The 20,545-nt window shown below is 39.8% G+C and overlaps 2 protein-coding genes across 4 annotated transcripts in view; one reads left to right on the top strand and one right to left on the bottom strand.

Moving 5' to 3' along the window:
- Window positions 1–115: 115 nt before the first annotated feature.
- The window catches only part of LOC145940436 (unconventional myosin-Ie), a 30,149-nt gene continuing 9,719 nt past the window's right edge, over window positions 116–20,545 (bottom strand). For both annotated transcript variants that reach the window (XM_083045609.1, XM_083045601.1), the window contains exons 10-21: window positions 20,268–20,435; window positions 5,800–5,970; window positions 5,531–5,697; window positions 4,648–4,855; window positions 3,700–3,930; window positions 3,288–3,572; window positions 2,947–3,102; window positions 2,709–2,848; window positions 2,448–2,599; window positions 1,756–2,214; window positions 1,106–1,441; window positions 116–832 (exon numbers count right to left, since the gene is read on the bottom strand). In XM_083045609.1, the coding sequence (XP_082901735.1) occupies window positions 756–832; window positions 1,106–1,441; window positions 1,756–2,214; window positions 2,448–2,599; window positions 2,709–2,848; window positions 2,947–3,102; window positions 3,288–3,572; window positions 3,700–3,930; window positions 4,648–4,855; window positions 5,531–5,697; window positions 5,800–5,970; window positions 20,268–20,435 (2,550 nt within the window). In that variant the 3' untranslated portion in view covers window positions 116–755. The remainder of the gene's footprint in view (window positions 833–1,105; window positions 1,442–1,755; window positions 2,215–2,447; window positions 2,600–2,708; window positions 2,849–2,946; window positions 3,103–3,287; window positions 3,573–3,699; window positions 3,931–4,647; window positions 4,856–5,530; window positions 5,698–5,799; window positions 5,971–20,267; window positions 20,436–20,545) is intronic.
- On the top strand, window positions 6,050–20,531 carry LOC145940489 (uncharacterized). Of its 2 annotated transcripts, none has more exons than XM_083045716.1 (3): window positions 6,050–10,208; window positions 17,452–17,664; window positions 18,797–20,531. In XM_083045716.1, exons 2-3 carry the CDS (start codon window positions 17,453–17,455, stop codon window positions 19,533–19,535), a joined length of 951 nt encoding a protein of 316 aa, XP_082901842.1. In that variant the 5' UTR covers window positions 6,050–10,208; window position 17,452; the 3' UTR covers window positions 19,536–20,531. The 2 variants fall into 2 exon arrangements, with proteins under 2 accessions (XP_082901842.1, XP_082901833.1); XM_083045707.1 differs by having other exon boundaries at window positions 6,051–10,247.

Genomic DNA, 20,545 nt, shown 5'->3' on the forward strand with positions numbered 1-20,545 from the left:
ATTACGTCAATATATATAAAAAAAATACAAGATATTTTAAATTTAAAATAAGACGGCATACTTGAAAATGAATTAAATAGATTTAGTTTTAAAAATTAAAAAGGAAACGACAAAATATAATTGAGATACAATTTTATTAGAGAGGATGTTTTGCGATGGCAGTGACGCTATGTACACATATCGTTACATGTTTATGCAATAGGAATGATTTTGTCACCTCCGGATTTGGTAACCGCGACACACTTGATTGACTATACATAAATATCGATTGCGATATGTACATTACATGAAAAGTTTACAGAAATTACAAATCTATTATACACTAACTAATGATAACAGTGACGTACACAACTTATTAATTACATTTTTTTTCAATTTCGTAACGAGATGCTTTACCACAGATAAAGTTTATTGGAGACTATAAACTCAGTGGATTATACAACGAGATGAGTTTTTCTGAGTTTTTTTCAGAAAAAAATATGTTCGAACGATGTATTATCGTTCCACAATCTTTACTATTAAACTTATCACGTCACAATTTTTGTTATTTATAACAAACGACACTTGCAAAAAAATTATTACGTTTACTTTCAGTTGCTAATTCTTTGACGACTTTGGCATCGGTGATCTTTTCTTATTAATATTTAAAGTTTCGCGCAATAAATATATCATGCAAATTGCAAACAGAGGGGAAAAACGCGTATTATTGTTTTTTAGGATTTTTCGATAATTATGTAAAAAATTGGTTGTAGAGTTTATATTTTTTCAACATAGTTCGAAGGAAAAAGCCCTGTCTTCCCTTTCAGTCTTCCTTGCCACCAACCGCCCTCATCTAGAAAAATATTGTTAATAGATTAAGATCAACACATAAAGAATATATTCATTATTGTGCGCTATCAGAAGAATCTTTCTTTTTCTGTAGATATAATCACACATTCACAATTTTTATCTTATAATAACAAGAATGCATAACGAAGGCTACTTAAATTTAGTAAGAAATTGCGTTCTATACACACAATGTTACTTTGTATATTTTTATCTTTTTATATTAACGTAACTTATTATTATTTATTGTAGAACAATCACACAAGTTAGATCAACTCACGTTCTTTGAGTACTTCCAAGATGTCGCCTTCCCTGAGAGCTAGCTCGTCGAGATCTTGCGGCTCGTAGTCGTACAAGGCTTTGACTTTTGGCAAACTCGGCGGTGTCGGTTTCTGGGGAGGTATCTTTCTATTAGCTACCGCGTACGCGATGTTATCCTCCTTTCTTCCTAAGCGGTCCAGTGCGTCGTTAGTCCGTTTCATGTTCAACTCCTGGGACGTTTGCATTCCTTTAGTGTGACCGGAAGCGTTATGTTCGTTGAGAGGAGGTAACTTAAATCTTGCGGCTTCGTGCGATGGCGGTGGCTCCGTGGGCGGTGGAGGAAATTTGAGCAAACCTTCAAATCATCCGGGAAAAAAAAAAACATATTTATGCAAGTGAGCTTAATATGCACATATAGGTAAATTTACAATCAATTCTAAAGTTACAATACAATTATAAATTAAGAAATAAATTAGTAAATTACAATTGTAAATTAATTAAGTTACATTAAGTTAACAATACTTGACATTTTCATAATTTAACGCGCCGCGATTTGCACTTATTTCGTAAAACTTTTTAAAATTATTTTTTTGCAATTTTACACGAGCTATGCACTTTCTCGCGCATTTCGCTTATTTAAAGATATTTCTTCGAATCGTCGAAACTTACCACGTGGTCCGGTATTGGGATTGATATACATGCCCATCATAGCAGTCTGCTGATTTTGTAACATGTGGGGATAGCCTACTCCACTTCTCATGTTCCTCTGAAGCTGTACAGGTTGAATGTTCGGACGATTCGGTGGAATGTTCGGTCTACAGTCTCTACAGTTTAAAGTCGCTTGTGTAGGAATACAGTCTCTACAGTTTAAAGTCGCTTGTGTAGGAATACAGTATCTACAGTTTAAAGTCGCTTGTGTAGGAATACAGTCTCTACAGTTTAAAGTCGCTTGTGTAGGAGTCATCGATCTTTGAGCCGCTACAGGATAAGGAGGAGGTTTTCCCATCGGATTATTCGCAACTGTGACTGAAGTTAAATCAGATAGCTTCGGTGCTGAACGAATCGATCTCGAAATTTTATCATTGCGCGAACGAACAAATAATGACGTCGATCGATTCAAATTGGGCTCTGAAATAGAAATGGTATTATTATTTGTCTAAAAATAAGAAATGTAATTATATATTTTTTACGTATATGTATGTATGTGTCTATATGTATATGAAAAAAGATATACATATATTTATTCGCTAAGTCGATATTTTAATTATTAAATATTCAATAATTTGCATGCATACTATAAGATTGATTATCGAGAATTATATTATCCACCGAAGAGATTACGAATATTCACGAAAACTCACTTGTCGTGCTCGGTAATCCTGGACCGATACTGACGTTGAGAATTTTGCCAAACGGTTTCAAAATCTCCTTATCGCCGTAATCGGTTTGCGTGAACTTTACATGCCTCGTTCCACCGCCGCCCCAACCTTCCTTCTTTACTTTAAATTCCAAACTGAAAAAAGGAATAAATTTATGAATTTTATTTTTCGAACGCTATAGAATTTAAATAAATATTTTTATAGAATGCGCTATAATATAACAATGTGCAAAATAAGCCATACTCGTTGCTAAATTTAACATTCAAAGGATGACCGACGTCCTCGAGATATTTTTTGCCGAGAACGGATAGGAATTCCGTCTTGAATACCGATTCTAATAAGCTGGCGTAATCCTCCCTCGTATGAATAATTATGAAATTGTCCTGGAATGAAAATTATATTGTCAAAATACATGCGACTATACGTATATTATACAATATGTATGTATATATGCAGAGATTAGCATGAAAAGCATAATTACTTGCAGCGTGCTTAGCGACACGTGGCTGATCTGATTAAATGGAAGGTTCCTTTTAATAACCTGGACAGATTTACCCTTTTCCGAACCTTTCTGTATTTGCTCTCGGCCGATTAAATAAAGATACTTTCCGGTGAGAATGAGATCTCTTCTGCACATCTGTTATACAAATTATTTGTTGTAAGGTCTTTAATTTGTTTTAATCTTAATGCAAAATCCAGCTATACTACTAGATTTCTTTAAGGTAATATTTTCTACAGAACACAAGACACACACACACACACACACACTTCTAAATTAAAGAACGCTCGAATTGTTCGACAAAGTTGTCGGGGGACTTTCACCTTGAATCTTCTGTCGTATTTCTTCACGACCTCGGCAAAGAACACTTTTTCTCGTCTTCCGAGCAGACTCATTGTCTGCGGCTTGCCTTCCAGCCCTATGTAATCGCCCACGAAATTTCTATTCAGACTCGCCCGTCTTCGCTCCTTGTGACCGAAGAGAAGATTAGCGGCTTCCTGTTTCTGTTGCTGCTGTCTCTTCCGGGCAAAGTACTTTTTGAAGGCTTTCTGAATGACTCGCGCATACATGTTGTACTTCCGGTCACGAGCTTCCTCCAACATGAAGAGCTAAGTGGATAGTATTATTTAATCACCTCGTCGGACTTAATTCGAATGTGTGTTTTTATACGAAGTCTGCGAAAGCAGACGCTGATGGTAGATGATAGGTTTGTTGTCGAGATGAAGGGAAACTTACAGTTTCGGGTGCCTTGATGAAGAGCTTTGATCTACCGAGTTGATATTGCGATCTATCGATATGGATGCTTCCCAATATCCATTCCACACCCTGTTTCTCTTCCCCGGGCCAACGCGGCCACGTTTCTTTGGTGAGAATCGCATATCTGTGTAGAAACTTGGCAAACGTTCTTCTATAGGCGAAGCCAGCCCTGCGTACTCGAATGTTTTCCTTCAGACCTAAATATTCCACCTAGATTCATGAGGAAAATTGTGCGATCACTATCATCCTCTGTTAATTCATCGCCGCGAGCGTGTCGAATCTCAGAGATTCAACTGCTTTTAAGATTTTTATAAAGTTACAACCGAGTATCCGCTGAGTTTGTGCTCGGCTAACTAAAATTGAAACGTTTATGTAGCAGACGAGTTATTTAGCTGATTATTATCGATCGCGAAATATAACGTCCACGTAATACAGTTCCGTTAGAACATCTCTCTCGATGGGCATTATACTCTATTAAGGTAACTATCATTCTAGTGCAGGCTGTAATGTGGAAACTATGCCGTATTGACTTTCTCGAACAAAATTTCAGCGTTATTACTCCGAAGGAGGAGGAAAAGATACGTTGTCGGCTTTATCCGTGTAATCGCTCTGGCATAGTTCATTCGAAATATCGCATCATCAAGCTAAATGAGTGAACTCAACTAAGAAAATCTCATTAATGTTCTTGTTTTCTCATTTTTCTCAAATTATCGATTATCGTCTGTCTCATTTATATTTTTCATAAATATTTGCAATCTTATACAGAGTGTAACAAAAATGTGAATCGCTATAATACTTTAGGAGTGTCTTCTATTTAGTAGCGACCCACATTTTTGTTACACCTTACAAATGTTCACGCATGTGTGATAAATGTTTATATATATTTGAAATATAAAATTCTCTCTCTCTCTCTAGGCAAATTTATACCTGATGCTTGACTCTCTGATGATCCCAGTCGCGCGGCTTTTTCGTCTCGTTCGGCTTGATGCATCGAATGTAATGCGGCGTGCATTTCATCAGTTGACCGACCAAGCGACTGGCTTGACTTCTGATTTTGCTGCCCGCAGTGGTTGGTCTGGACTTGAGAGTCTTCGTTTTACCGGCATCCCGTGGATAAAGCTCACGCACCAAGGTACTAAGAGATGTAAATATTACTTTTCTTTATATTTTCAGATATATCTACCTTTTTTAGACGATATTATATATAATACTCGTCGGGCGATAGTTTCAAACATTTCGCAGAAAACGAAATAAATGAAAGAACAGAAAAGAAATATAATTAATTGGCAAGTCTTCATCATCATGTGTCATCGATTTGCGATTAAAATCTCGGCAGTCTTCTGATTATGCGCGACATTTATAGTGCACGTAATCCTTACATAAATACACGCGCGTAATTAATTTAGTGAAGATTACGTTAAATTATTGAGAAATTTACGTAACGACGCAGTGATTTTCAGCAGTCGAAGATTCAATTACTGTAGTTGTAAATGTTAGAGTTAATTCTTTCGTAATCTTTCGTAAACTTTCAGATTTAATTAAAACCCGTCAAAAGCAGATTTAAAATTTTCTTTCGTTACGATATAATATTATAATATAAATAATTTACTAATCTCTCTCTCTCATAGCTACAGTAATGTTTTCTCTTTATCTTATGCTCTCGTTTTGAAATATTCGATCGAGGAAAGAGAAGGAGAGAGAAAGAATACTTAATCATCGTCGAGCGAAAAGTTATTATGCGGGCTCGTCTAGTTTTCGAAGTAATTTGTCACATGTCGTATAATTGACATTTAATGGAATGATGGCTTACTTGGTGCTGGTCTGCATCAACTCGATCAGATCCAAGAAGAGGACATCTCGGTTCTTATCGCAAAATCCGTCGACAGAGTAGGACACCGCACCGGCGTAATGAATGATTGCGAAGCCGTCACTGATATCTTGGAAGTGGTTGTGCTGTTTGGCCGCTCCCGCCAGTTTCTGCGAGATTCGATAACGATAAATAATTAGGAATATCATATTGGAATATTATTATCGTGAAAAGTGGCCCAAAAACCGGGGTGCGACGAAGAAATTTCGTACCTTCTTCAGGTCGGTGTCGGCACCGGTGCTACCGCCGTGCAACGTCGCGCACACGTCATCCAGTACTAGAAAAAGACCAGGTGGCCTTTTACCCTCGAGAAGTTCTACAACGATGGCGTTATTAAAGTACTCTATCGGCGTCCACCTAATATTCTCGGAAACGTATTCTTCCTGAAAAACAAACAGGTATTCGATTCTATTCAAGGGGTACATACATTCTCATGATAACCTCGACTCTTTTTTACCAGGACAAATAAATCAATTGTCATTTATCGGCATACAATTATTCGGCTAATTAAGAAAGCGTATAAATTTACGCGACTATTAAATTAACGTAAGAGAGAGATAAATGTCAATAAAAAAGATGTGTGACACGCGTCATACATGCAGATTGCTCGGGTAATTTAAATCGTCGATCTAACTTTCGTGGAAGATATGCGCAGGTTGCAGGCACGCAAACAACGTTACGTCGAAAATACGGGCTTAATTGCGTGCCGCCGGTAACACCGCGTATATATCCCGCACGTACCAGCGATTTATATCTCGTTTTCTCGAGGCGATAGAAGGGAAAGGCGTGTAGTAATAACGCGATTGCCGGGCGCTTTTAAAATCGCTTTCCATTTCAGCTCGTTGCCGAAGGTGCACCCAGAGAACTCGCCAGCGAGAAAACTGGTCTCTCTGTCGCGCTATTTCAACCCTTTCCCCCCCGTCCTGTTTCGCAATAATCTGTCCGTCCTGCTAGACATTTGCGTAATTATTATTTGCGAAGATTAAGATAAAATGAATCTCTTTGAATCTCCTTCGTGAGACTTTACCATTCCAAATCTTTCATCGTGCATCGTCTCTCTTTCACGGTCACGCATAATTATATACGCGATCTTTGCACGATTGCCCCCCGAAATTGGGGGCTTATCCTTCTTGCTTTCGAGTAGACAGTTTCTCGTCTTTATGCTCACAAAAGCGATTCACGGTCAAGTTTTTTTTTGTACCCGGTCTAGTTGCGATTTGATCGCGACACGCCGTCGCCAGTAACCAGAAGTGGCACGATTTTTTCGTCCTGGCCTTTAGTCGAGTTAACGACTCTTTTTCATAAGGCTTGTGACCTCTTTATGATGGATGGACACTGTTTCCACCTTGATTGTTCTTCGGAAGACTTGCGCTATACAATGACGTTATGGCCCGTATTCGATTTCTTTTCTGTAATATTTATATAATGTAGAGTCTCTCTTCCGCGAAAGATGCGAAGACCCTTTCAAAACAAACAACCGATTCGCGTATATTTATAATTATATATTATCAATTCCTTCTCTCTCTTTCTCTATTATAATATTTTATGACGCGCGACTTCCGTGTTTGTGTCAAATAATAGTCCATCCAGTGGATGGAGCGTCAATCATAAGCAACGCTCGAGTGATTGGCGAATGAATGGTTCGCAACGGTGGTGGATAATTAATGTATATACTAAATTTGGCGCGCGTATTCACGATTCCTTTAGCGTCCTTTCGGAGCAGGTGCTTTCACTTCGCGCGGCCATTATTGTTTCACATTTCCGCCGGCCGTTCTCGGACTGTCCCTCGGCAAAAAAAGAAAACCTATTCGATCAATCTCGTCGAAATGAGACGCGAATTAAATCATTACACACGGTATTAATTACACGCTTTTGAAATAATATCGCGGAAACGGATATTTATTTTTTTCAACTCGAAATTAACGTTTCTCAGGTATAGAGGAAGAAAAAGACGAAGACGTACAAAGTACGCGCGAGCGTTTAATTAGCCGCGCGATAGTCGCGATAGACAAATTAGTCATAACCCGTTATGATTATGCGCAATTACTTTGTCGTGACGTTTCGGTGATAGTTAGGAGCGCGCGTAAGTACTCATTACGCACTCACGCGCCGTAAATTGTAATGATCTGTCGTTTCATCGCGTCTCTTATTTCATCTCGATATTCTGCGTAACGTATAATAATATATGACGTGTTGCAAATATGTTGCAATGTGTCATTCGTGCGGCGCGATTTTCTACCTCTCCTTTTACGGACAATTTCGTTTCGTTTGCGCGAACAAAGACGCAAGAAGAAAGAAAAAAAGTGCAAGAGAACCTAGGAGAAAAAAAGGGACGTCTGTTCTCAAGATCAAGAGAGTTTGCTCAATCTGACGGACAATTGTATCCTCTGTTTGGATTTGTTTGGAGCGAGCAATCGCGTCTCTCGCTGCCGAGACTTAACTTTCCACTTGACGCGTTTCACCTCCGACCCCGCTTACTCCGCTTTACCGTAGATTTAAGGACGCCCGACGGATACGCGTTCTGATTTCCGTATAGCCTTGCGGAACAACGCGTCCAATCCGAGGATGCAACCCAGATGCTTTGCCTATGTAAACGCTCGCGCCTATTTGGGTTTCCGGTGGCAATTTTCTCAAAATTAGATTCCGTTAGAATGGCAATGGCAGAGGACAGTAATTAAAAGCTGGCGCCGCGTGTAACGAACGCGCACGTGCGACCCGTTACGTAATGCATATTCTTCGTCTTATTCCTCATCATTTCGTGATTAGGACGAAATTATCGTCACTTACAAGAGGTGATCATTTTTTTGCTTATGTAAAAAAAAATTCAGAAAATGTTAGACACTTTATATAGATGTAGGAAGAATAGTTATTATACAAGCAAATATATTTGGTTAAAGAACAAGTTGTTCAAATTTTATACATATATGTAGAAATTTTAAGAAGAAAGGTAACTCTCACGAGCTCTTGATATGCTCTACTTTATCGAAACAAAATTCGATTAAATTCACACACACATGTACAATGTATTTAGGTCAAAATTTTTCTTTCTTTTTGTACATCGAGGGTGAATACGTATACGTCTCCTCGATTATCTAGAATCCAAAAATTCTTCAATTTTGTCGCTTTTACGAAAACACATGTCCGATGTGCGCGCCACGCACTCATTTTGAATTAACGTTAATGAGCTGAAAAAAAAGGTCGCGACGCGCAAACTAATTAGATCAGGAGTCACAAACATCGCGCTCATGGGAACCGCGCTCCATTGTTGCCGGAATTGTCGGGAGAAGAGAAGGGCGTATAAAAATGCAGATAACGGAGAAGATAGATGTGTGTATTCTGGGTTAACGGCGGTGAAAATAAGAGAGAGAAAAAGAGAGGGGAGTTAGCCTCATCTCGATTTCACGAGAGATCGCCGGATTCGTGAGACAGTTAGATGCCAAATGTCAACTCGCGGTCAAACTATTTATTTTGTTCCTTAACGGAATTCCTCTTGCGTTTAGCGATACGACGGGAATTTCTTATTACGATCCATATCTTTCGATATACATAAAGATTAGTTGGTCACAAAACGCACAAGTGTTGCTTAATTCTGCGACTAATTTATAATTAAAATAAAATTATTTTAACAAACAAATTCAAATATATCGATATCGTGAACGAAAGAAATTTTTAGAGATACATGTCAATCTCAGTAGAATATAATAATAATAATTATAATCTTAAGCTTGCGCATTCTTCGTTTTGTCTTATCAAAGTCTTTGTCAAAATCTGAAGCTAACTGTATCTTTATCGCGACGTGCATCGGAAACGCAAAAGATGTCATCTTGAGATATATTCGTGGAGAGTTCAATGGTCACCGCTGTGTTGCGACAATGTTAACTTTATTAGGAGATTTGCAGCTATATTGCATCGTTAATCTTATATGAGATAAAGCTAATCTAGACGCGCATTCGCAACCACGACGATTTCCTCCGCGAACGATCAAAGCTCGATCTGTTCTTTTCGCGAATACATATACATTCATTTCTTCATCTTTAAAGCTATGCATTTTGATTCTTTCATTAATAAAGTAAAAAAAATTTTTTTTTTTTCAGAAATATCCGCGCTAGAGTTGGATCGATCCACCGTCCATCTCGTGGAAAAGAAAATCGATCTTTTTGTTGCAAAATATATTTGATCTTCACGAACCACGTGTGTCACGAGAAGAATTAAAAACGAGCAACACACGAGACCAATCAGAAAATCTCAAAGTGCAAAGAGTGGTGGAAGCCGCACGTGGGAAGAGCGAGCGAGAGAGAAAGAGAGAGAGAGAGAGAGAGAGAGAGAGAGAGAGAGAGAGAGAGACAACGATATCGCTTCACTTAGCTATTTCATTACCTTCACTCGATCCTTGGCCGCAGTGCAACACGGAGCCGCGACCAAGTTTCGTCGTCGAGCCTCGTCGTGGATGATACCGATCGGCGCGATCCTCGCGCGCACGCGGACGAATGGATCGCGCGTTGCATAATAACAAGACCGATCCGAATCTACTCGCTTGAAGGCTGAGGAAGAATAACGATCGCGGACAATAAGACCGAGAGAAACGAGACCAAGAACGAGACCCTACAGTTGCATCTACGAGGTGTGTTGGATTCAAGATCATATGTTCGTTGTTCTTCAGGTACGTTCGAGCTTTGTTCAACTTTGTTTGCGCTGAGAACGCGCGCTTATTTTTCGCGTTTGTAATATATGTATATGACAGTTTTCGATTTTATTATTAATTATTATTATTAAAATTTTATTATCACGTTATTAATCAAATTAGCAATATGTCGCTTTTTAACGAAACGATAAATTTTAAACATTTGCGACGTATTGATAATTTCTCGAGATTTAAATGAAATAATTCTATAAATAAAGTGGACGGGAACATGGTCTCTTGATTAATTCGATTAAATAGTAATTTCGGTTTTAATCGAAATTTATTTGCGGATCTTCTCATCCAAATTGATCGCGCGTTCAACAATCGCATTTATCTCACGAATTTTGCGACAACAGTTTCACGAAGTAATCAATTTCAACAGCGTGCAAAATATATAAAGAAGATTTATCGCTTACAATGACGTGTCGATGTCGAAGCGATGGATATTCAAGTTTTATGGTCGCGATTATTCCCGCGTCGCGCTCATAAAGGCGATTTAAATTTGTACCGTGATAGGTGATCTATATAAGGACAGTTTCGGATTCGTTAGAATGTAAGAGAAACTGGCCGGAAAAATCTAAAGAATAAAACGATCATGATTGATAGATATGTAGATTATTAATTAAAATTTGTCTTATTACATACAAAAGTACGATGACATATTTTCAAACAAAGAAAGAGAAGAATCACATGACGACTTGAACATCATGAGAGAGAGAGAGAGAGAGAGATTGAGGCGTTTAGCCGATATGCATTTATACATGGATACTTCGCAATCGTCAATTTGCGTTACATTAAACCGCTCGACATCCGCCAATAATCTTCTAATGGAACTTAATTGCTTTGGCGTTGCGAAACGCCATTGTAATCGAACGAAGAGCGGCCGCAGAGTTGTAATCAAAACGAGCTCGTTAAACGTCACTCCCAATGTATATATCGACTGCGTAAATTTGCGATAGATATTTTACGATATGTTTATATCACTTTTTTTTCTCTCTTGATCATTTTCAACAAATTTCCACGCTCGATTAACGTAAGAAAATGATTGAAGGCGGAGAGACTAATTGGAGAGCGCGATAAAAAGCAAATAAGTTGCGTTAATAAATTATGCCGCGGTATCAATTAACAATCATGACAATCGCTTCAAATGATTTTCTCTCCGTTAGATTGAAAAGTATCACATTTCGTTTTCATTTTCGATAGAATAGAGCGCGGAATAACTTTTCGATTCGCGCGCGAGTAAAAAGTGGGCAGTTACGTAAAGGGTCAATTAAGCGTACTGTTGGTTCGTTTCGCGTCCGCTGTTGAGATAATCATGATCGATCTATCAAAGCGACTGCGACCACGTTTTCAACGTGGAGATCGTGTTCCCTTCCTCTCCGGAACGAGAAAAGGCGCGGCGCTCTGATTGCAGTTTTTTTTTGTTCTCTTTTTTTTTTCAGCAAACGACACACTTTTATTTTAATATTCCTCGCGGCAAAAGAGAATCGACGTATAATAACTGTCACCTTCTTCATATTCGTCGTACACGAGCGAGTATTCTAGTTTGTTGTGAAATTCTTCCTCCTCGCCGCAGGATGTCATAATGCCTGTCCAAAGAACAGAGGAAACAACGTCGACATTGTTTCTTTTTAGCTCCAAGGACCGGCGAATGATTAATCTAAATGAGAACGCATAACTTGGACAATATGTAAAAGTCCTCTCTCTCTCTCTCTCTCTCTCTCTCTCTCGAAGTCGCTAAAGGACACACTTGAACAATATCCCAAGGCGCAGCCTCCGGGCCTTGACCACAAGAAGACTCTCACTTTTCATTCAGGTGTGAATTTAATTGCTGCATCTCCGCCTTCCTCGTGGCACAACGAACGATAACGCGCGATCGAGAGATCCTCGCCGAGGATATTTACGTAAGAATGTAAGCAAGTGGCCGTAAGTGTGGCGTGGGAGTCGACCAGTTCGCATGCAACCGGCAACGTTTCCTCGACTTTCTAAGTTCCGATATGGCGCGATAGTTCGCCACAGTTGACCACATCGCCAGGTTGTTCTTCGTTACCCACGTGCGCGATTCAAGTCCGCGATCGAAAGTCCTTCTTCGAGGCGCACAGTAGCTGCGCGTATATATTAGTCTCGAATATTTCTCGAATATCCATTGTCCGGGAATCCTCTCTCTCTCTCTCTTGCGTCGATGTAAAAATATTTATCTCACAAGAGCCGTATTTATATCGATCTAGGGGAAAGCGAACAACACAATGATGGCGCGAAAGGAAAAAAAAAAAGAGAAAAAAAACTTTCTTTCGTCTCGTCGACGTCACGCGCGCGTGCGCGATTACGAATACTAATTAATATAGTGAAATCGGCACGCGTCATCGATTCCTTTATTTAACGAGCGTGAACTCCTTCGATTTATCGTAGACATAATATATACGCGATATTGCGATTACGGGTATAATAAATTTTTCATCATGTGAGCAGAACAATACGCCGGTTAATTAAAAATTTGCCGGTATAATATCCAGTACACGCGAGTCGAGGTGTATTTCATGTGAAATTTAATGATTACTTTCATAATAATTATCTAGCGAGAGATGGATAGCGTGGCGCGTGTAATAGCGATGATAATTCGCGAAGAACGTTTGCGAGATGACGAGAGAAGGAGAAAAAGAGAGAAGATATTTATTCATTTTTTTCCTCCTTCATCTCGCGTGATACTTCTCAAGCGTGTAAATATATACCTTATCTCCGCAAAATCGATCGGACTTATTATAAATATATACGGAATAAGTTTACGCACGCGGATATATAACTCGTCCCGACGATTATTACTTATGAATCCCTGTTTACATTCGAGTTGTTCGTTCCAGTCTAGCTCGGAGGCTACGACAATAAATTGTCCACGTCCCACTTCGCTACCGTTTCGTCTTCATTCGCGAGATCTACATACGCCTTTCAAGACGAAGAATCGATTGTAAATACCCTGTATTCGTCGTTCCGCGTTCATTTTTTTTCTTTTTACTCTTTGCGCTACATTATTCCAAGTAGAATGACTTGACGCGACATTAAATTTGATCTCGCAGATATACGCGAGGAACGAATGGTCTTTCATTATGGTGGTATATTTTGCGGCGAACATTCATTAATCAGAACTGAAAGCGCGACAATGAATGGAGAGATAGGTTTACGAATTTCTTTCTCGTCCTATTTCAGCGGACAAAGTCTTTCTATGCCATTCATCTACAGGTATACAAATCCATATCATTCCACTTGCGCAATATCTTACGATCGACACAGAGATTTGCGAGTATCTCATCGATTCAAATCGGTAGAATTTCTACGGTAAGAGTTTCTATCATTAATTATAATGTTGGGAACTTGTAGAATCTTCGAATCTTTAAAAATTGCTCAGAGAGATATTCATGATACATCCACGATATTCGAAGAAAATCATCAAATCTTCATTTGCCGCTTCGTGTTTTTCTTTTCAAGGAAATTCCAATGACATTCTTCTACCGACGATCGAGGGAATTCTAACCGATTAACGCAAACCGCGCGATTTCGATTATTCTCCGACCGCAAAGAAATCAGTCGAGGAACCTGATCGAGTCTGTAACTTTCTCGAAAATTAAGCATATCTACTCGTACAGCCACTTTACGTCTTCGCGAGATGTAGGAAATGAAGCAACGATAAGCAAATCATAATCGTACACGTCTAATTTACGCAGAATCGCGCAAATTAGACGAGGTATCGTTGATATTAAAAATTGAATGATGGATTGAAAAAGGAAAAGTCTTGATATTATCTAAAATTAATTTTAACGTTTTGGTTCTTCTTTTGGTTTTCCAAAAGGAAAGTACTATTTATTTATTGCAAAGATCAGGACGTTCGTCCTTTGTTCTCCTCCCTACTTCCCTTTGATATGCTGAGGATGGGAGTCCAAAGGAAGGCTCAAAACGTTCAAAATAAATATAAAGGAGTTTAACTGGCCCTTTTTATACCTGAATTTGTATTTAGATAATATTCTCGGCTCGTATAGATCACATAAACTGTGTAAGGGGAGCAAATCGATATGTAGAAAGAAAATGCAGTGCAGTGCAATGCACAAGTCGGCATGTCGATGACGTCGACACGAAAAATGTCAAACGCGAGCGGTGAGAACGCCGCCGTTTGACAGATCGACTCCACGTGGAGTCGCACGCTCCGCTTCGCCGAGCGTTAGCCGAGCACGTTCACCGGGGCAACGATTGCACTTGCACTTTTTAAGAGAACCTGTTCGCCGCCGAGGTGGGTGAACCACACCTACCTGGCGACGTGAATCGGCCGAGTAGATCTCGCGCGAGGAGAGAGAAAGAGAACACGCGGGGACTCCCCGTTATACTTTTGCCGAGAGCGAACGGTAATGCGAGATTATACGGGCGGAGAACTGTTGCGAGAGAACCTACTTTATTATATACATATATATTTTCTAATGTAGTCTCTCTATTTTGAACCAGATTTATTCGCGATAACGCATCCCACTCTCGATATATATTTTATGCGGCTGTCTGATCATTTTCTTTGCATACTTTGAATATAGTAGCTTTCAAGTCATTAGTCTAATCTAATTACTTAATATTTTATTTACATAGCAGTAATATTAAATTGTATGATGTCGAAGAACTTATCGAAGAGATATTTGTCTTGAAAGATTATATATTTTTTTAAACTTGTTACTTAATTGTGTGTAAAATAATGATTTAAAAAGCGATCTCGATCTCTTAGAGAACCTTAAAGATCTTTCAACTGCGGAAAAAAACAGTCGTATTCTTGGCTAATAAAATTACCAGCTCAATTAGATCATAATATTTTTATAACCACTTATACTCGTTTTATTCGATGTGCGTGCAAATTGTTTTTCGATATATGTACCGCTCGATAATTATTTCCGCTTTTAATTTTTTATAAAAAGTAATTACCGCGGGCTATGGACTATTGATTTTTTTGATCAATTTCTAATGGGAGACGATATAAAGTGACAGAAGGAGAGTAGCAGGAGAAAGTGGCAAACAAAATCGAAAAAGTTCCCGACGATTTCGACGATGAGAACGGAAAAAGCTTGTAACGATTATTCGGCTGGCAAACGAATATACTTTCACGCTCGAGAGAGAGAGAGAGAGAGAGAGAGAGAGAGAGAGAGAGAGAGAGAGAGAGAGAGAGAGAGAGAGAGAGAGAGAGAGAGAAAAAGAGAAAAGGAAATAATTTTATTCGCTCTCTTTCGGGAAACATTGTCTTTATATTTCAATCGGAAACGAATCTGTATGATTTGGTGTGAGGAAGATCGCACACAAATTGCCCGCGCGATACCATCGATAATTTGATCTCGAGATCGCGAAAATACGCGAGTATTAGGTTCCTCAGGATGGGCGAGCGAGCCATCCTTGTTACTTGACTATTTGAAATGCGTTTCGTTTCCTCGACCGCGCCGATAGTAGAGTAGAAAGGAGATTTTGCGTTAAGATAAAGCGATGAAACCGCGCGCGAAAACAATCGCACGTGGCCTAGCCTGCCTCGTTTCTGAAACCGCCCGTCTGAAAACCCCGGGCTCACCGTGAAATCTCACGAAAGCGGCTTTTTCCGCGACCTACTCACGCACACTTGTATCTCTGTCGAGTATTTTTTTCTTATCTTTCGAAAGAGTATCTTTCGAAAGAAAAGATTCGCCGCTCTTCCGAGAGATCGAGGGGGAAAAGGCGCCAATCATCAGAATTGTAATAATTACACGACAAATGTCGCACGAGAGAGGAGATACACTTGACGCAAGTCTCTTATACGAAGCGCTGGCCAATCTCGCTCTAGGCGAATGCATTATTCGAGAAAATAATCTCCCGATCCCGTTCAATTATTGCGCCATCAGAGCTGGAGAGCTGGATGCTTATTGGAACGTATCGTCGTTGCTAGCGGCGCGGACAATTATCATTTCACGGCTAAACTGGTGTAAAATTTATACCGCAGGAACGGCGGAGATTTCATCCGCCGCATTTCAACGTTGAAAATTCATTTCCAGCTCGGCGAGGGAGATCGAAAACTAGGCGAACCAGGTATCGGACGGCAAAAGTGTAACGATATCGCTGTCGTTTCTTCGCGCTCTCCTCCGAAGGGGAATTGACACGTTTCGCGCTTTAATTAGATTTTCTCGGAAAAAAACGCGATTCTCAGGAAACGGACCGAGAAAATTGTAGGACCCCGTCGGGGAGTCATTATTCCACACGATGATTGTCTCGGTATGTGTATTCTCGCGCGCTTACGTAAGGAAAAACAAGAGAAATTGTATCATTTTGTTCTTTGAGCAGCAGGGGCCGGGACCGTCCGAGCACGTAAAACTTTCACCATGTTTATTACTAACGGGTACGTCGTTACGTCGACGCGTGTCGGCATCGCCCCGTTACTTTGTCGTGCGCGGCTTTTCGGCGGTTTCGAAGGAAACGCCTCGTGAAATCGTCCGGTGTCCACCTCTGTTCCGACTCTCGAAAGAATAACGCCACGCTCTCGCGTAAGCGGCATAATAATTACGGAAATTCGCTCGCTGTTCTCGCGCAACGAAACGACTAATCGCACGTTATTAATCTTTTCCGGCTTAGCAATTCCAATTGGAGTCACATGCATTGTAACTCTTACATAAAGGACGTTGACCAAGACTGGAACGGTCCCTTAAATTTCTCTTTGACGTGTCTTAATCGCGATCTTTAATTCATAGAAGCAAACAGAACTTCCGTCAAGTTTGCAAACAAATTAAAAATTTTATAGTTAATATTTTTATTTAATATTTTTAATTATATATCATTTTAGTTAGTAATTTGATGGTATTTAGAGAAGATTTTTATATTAAGAAGTTATACCTAATATTGATTTTTTCGCGATTAATTCCGTTTTCAATTAAATGTGCATTTAGCAAACATGATTTATTTTTTTAACCATCTTTGCTATAACTTGTGGAAAGTTATTCAGTGATTATAAAAACTATATGAAAATATTTTTTAAATAGTTGTAAAATATTTTTAATCTGTTTGCCAACTTTATAGAGATACAAACGAAAGTGTGTTTAAAAATTATTAATATAGTGTTTAAGTCCAAGTCTTTTTATTATAGAATGTAGGATATATCGTAGAATTTTTTAGAATCGAATAAATTCATAGGAGAAAATTCTTTTTGCAGAATGTCGCGAAGAATCAACGCCTGCGCTATCGTGTTGCTCGTCCTGCTCGAGCTGACCACGTCGGCCATGGTCCTGCCGAGGCCACCCTCGTCGCATCCTAATCGCATCCGTCAGGATCAGGACTTGTCGGCGCGTAAAGCGCTCGAAGGCAAGTCCCTCGACGTCTCCGCGCGAGACATAAACGTCAACATAGACAGACCCGAGGATTACAGGTATTGCTATACGAAGGCGATATATTTGCTCTTCGAGCGACCTTCTTTTCCTTAGCACTTATCGATATCATATATGCGCCTGCTGCGCAATTCACTTTCGCTCGCTCGGAATCTTAGCTTGCAATTAGTTTAAAATAATCCGAGATGCGTCGTTGCAAAATATATTTTTGAGAAAGATTGTAACATATAGATATTTCATGAAAGATTGCTCTTTAAAAAACCTCTCTTAACATATTTATATTAAATTTTATTCTTGAGCTCTTAATTTTTTATTAATATTTACTTTTGCCACACAATATGTATATGTATATCAAATATATACATATGTGTATGTGTATTAGCGGATGATCAATATCTTGGTGCTCCATTCGATAGCTAATAGTTCTCTTCGGGAAACTCTCTCGACTGACTCACCGCGATTAGGAAACAATATTGCTCCGAGGCCTCGTGATTCTAAGCCGCTCGAACAAAAGCGGAAAATCCCGCTCGTTCTTTCTCACCGCCAGAAAGCGGCCCAATTAGCGGCAAATGAAAAGCCGTCGTCGTTGCGGCGCACGAGAAACGTGAGAAACTCGACCGAGAGTAATTACTCCTGTGGAATTTCAACGACGGTAGATTTACGTGATCACAATACGTATCTTTAAGGCATCGATAAGGCTGAAAAGAAGACGGGAGAGAAGGAGAAGGCGAGTAACCGACAATTTTGAAAGCAAAGTACCGAGAGCGATCAAGACCGGTCCGCGGGTTCGATTAGTTTCTCGATTCTTTTCTCATTGCGGTCGCAATGATCGGTGCTGCGGTTTATAATAATCGCGAATATCCGCCAAGAGGAGACAAATCATTTCTGAACAATGACACCTGCAAATGTCGTGAAAATCGAGTAACGGCCCCCGATGGGAACCGCGAAGCCCGAAAAGCAATCTTCCGCTCTCGCGGATGTTCATCTTACCGCTATAATATCGGATTAGCTTTGATGCTAATCATTCTAATTGTATCCGTTACTCGTACTGTATATTTACGGTCAATTTTCTGAAAAACGTCTTTATCCGCTTGTCTTGGGCGATTCATATAGTACCGGGAAGCTGGCGCAATAATCTTTATGCAAACGTGAAATTTTCTCTCGCTCTTGCAGATTCGTCGAAATCGAGCTGCGAAACGCGGACGAGATGGACGCCGCGAATCTGCAGGGTCTGGTGCACGCGATGCTGAATAATCAGCAGCAAAGCAGCGAGCAGCCGCAAATACCGAGCGGTCCCGGTTATCCGAATCCTGAAGTGATCCCGCACTCGATTTTCGGCGTACGCGACATGGGAGGACCGAACCCGAACTATCGGCTGGACACCTTCCTGGACGACGAGAAACGCGTTCTGTTGAGGGCGTCGCCGAAGCTGCAGAGCCTCGACGAGAAGCTGTACTACTTGAAGAACGGCCGGCCCAGAGTCTACGTAAACGTGCGCGGACACAGCGGTTCCTTCCGCAAGGAGACTGCCTCGCCGACCTTGACGGCGACCCCTAGCGAGGGCGCGGTGGGATATCTCAGGGTGACGCGACCCTTCGAGAGGCAGACCGATTGGAAGACGCGAGACAAGAAAGCTCGACCGCCCAAGAAGTTCGATCGTCGCGTCGACGGTGTCGTTTCGTCCAAGAGCCAGGAGGTAGGTGATAAGACAAACGGTCAGGCGACATTCTATGAACGAGTGGACGATCCGTCAACCACGGAGAGTTCCATGGTCACGTCCAGCGAACTGCCCAAACAGATACCCGCGCCGCCCAGCAAGATCCGGAATCTGATGGCGCAGACCACGCCTGTGCAGAGGTACGCGCTCAGGAGGACGGATATCTTGCCGGGATACGGCTTCATCGAGGAATGAATCGAATCGTCGGATGAAAACTGGCGCGAAATTGGCTTCTTCGCGAAGAAAGCGGGGACTGTTCCGCGATCGCGAAGAATTTCCAACGCATTTCGTGTTTAGAAGCTCGAAAGTACAAAAAAAATACGACCAAAAAGAAAAAGATTGACGGTAAAAAATTTTATTTAAATTATAAAGTAATTATTCACGTATCCCAAGCTTTATAGAGAGTGCTGATAATTATTTTCCCCAGTTTTTTTTCCGATTTTTACATAGTAATTAAACTAAAATTCATAAATCCGACATTTTTCAAATGTCACGAAATCTTAGAAACTTCAACGAGGGCTAGCTGTGATTGCGCGAAAAAAATTATCTCGCATCTCGGTGAGAATCTAACGTCATTAAGTTTCATGTCAAGTCATTGGCGTTAAAAGCTTAATTTATATGACAACTTATAAGAATACATACTCTCTCTATATATATCTATATAGAGTTATTTATACAAATTAATATATATATATATATATAGATATATATATATATATATATATATTGTCTATAAAATTAAGATAATAGAGTAATATATTAACTTGCAATTTTTAGCGACGATAAGTGAAAAAATGCGCGTGCCCGCTGATAAAATATTTTTACTTTTTCACATTCATTTGCAATTGAATTTTTATCTTTAACGAAAGGAGATATAATGAACGCTAGATTACTATAGTGTAAATTAAAAAGAAAATGGAAGCTTACCTGCTCTGCCTTTAACGTGAGCTCGATGAAGATCTGCTGTAATTTTTCGTTCACGAAATTGATGCAGAACTGCTCGAAGCCATTTTTTTCAAAGATCTCGAAGCCGTATATGTCTAAAATTCCGATCTCGTATCCATCCGTATCTGTTTCCATGGCGGAATTGACTTTCTGCAAAATCGTCAATTACTCGATTAGGATAGATCTAAGCGGTTTTATAAAATTTTACAATAATTTTAGATTATTAAAAAAAGTTATCGATGAAAATGAATACATCTAAT

This window comes from Prenolepis imparis, unplaced genomic scaffold (assembly GCF_030444845.1).
Source record: "Prenolepis imparis isolate NDT839.2.m4 unplaced genomic scaffold, iyPreImpa1.0 SCAF_1, whole genome shotgun sequence".
Taxonomy (NCBI): domain Eukaryota; kingdom Metazoa; phylum Arthropoda; class Insecta; order Hymenoptera; family Formicidae; genus Prenolepis; species Prenolepis imparis.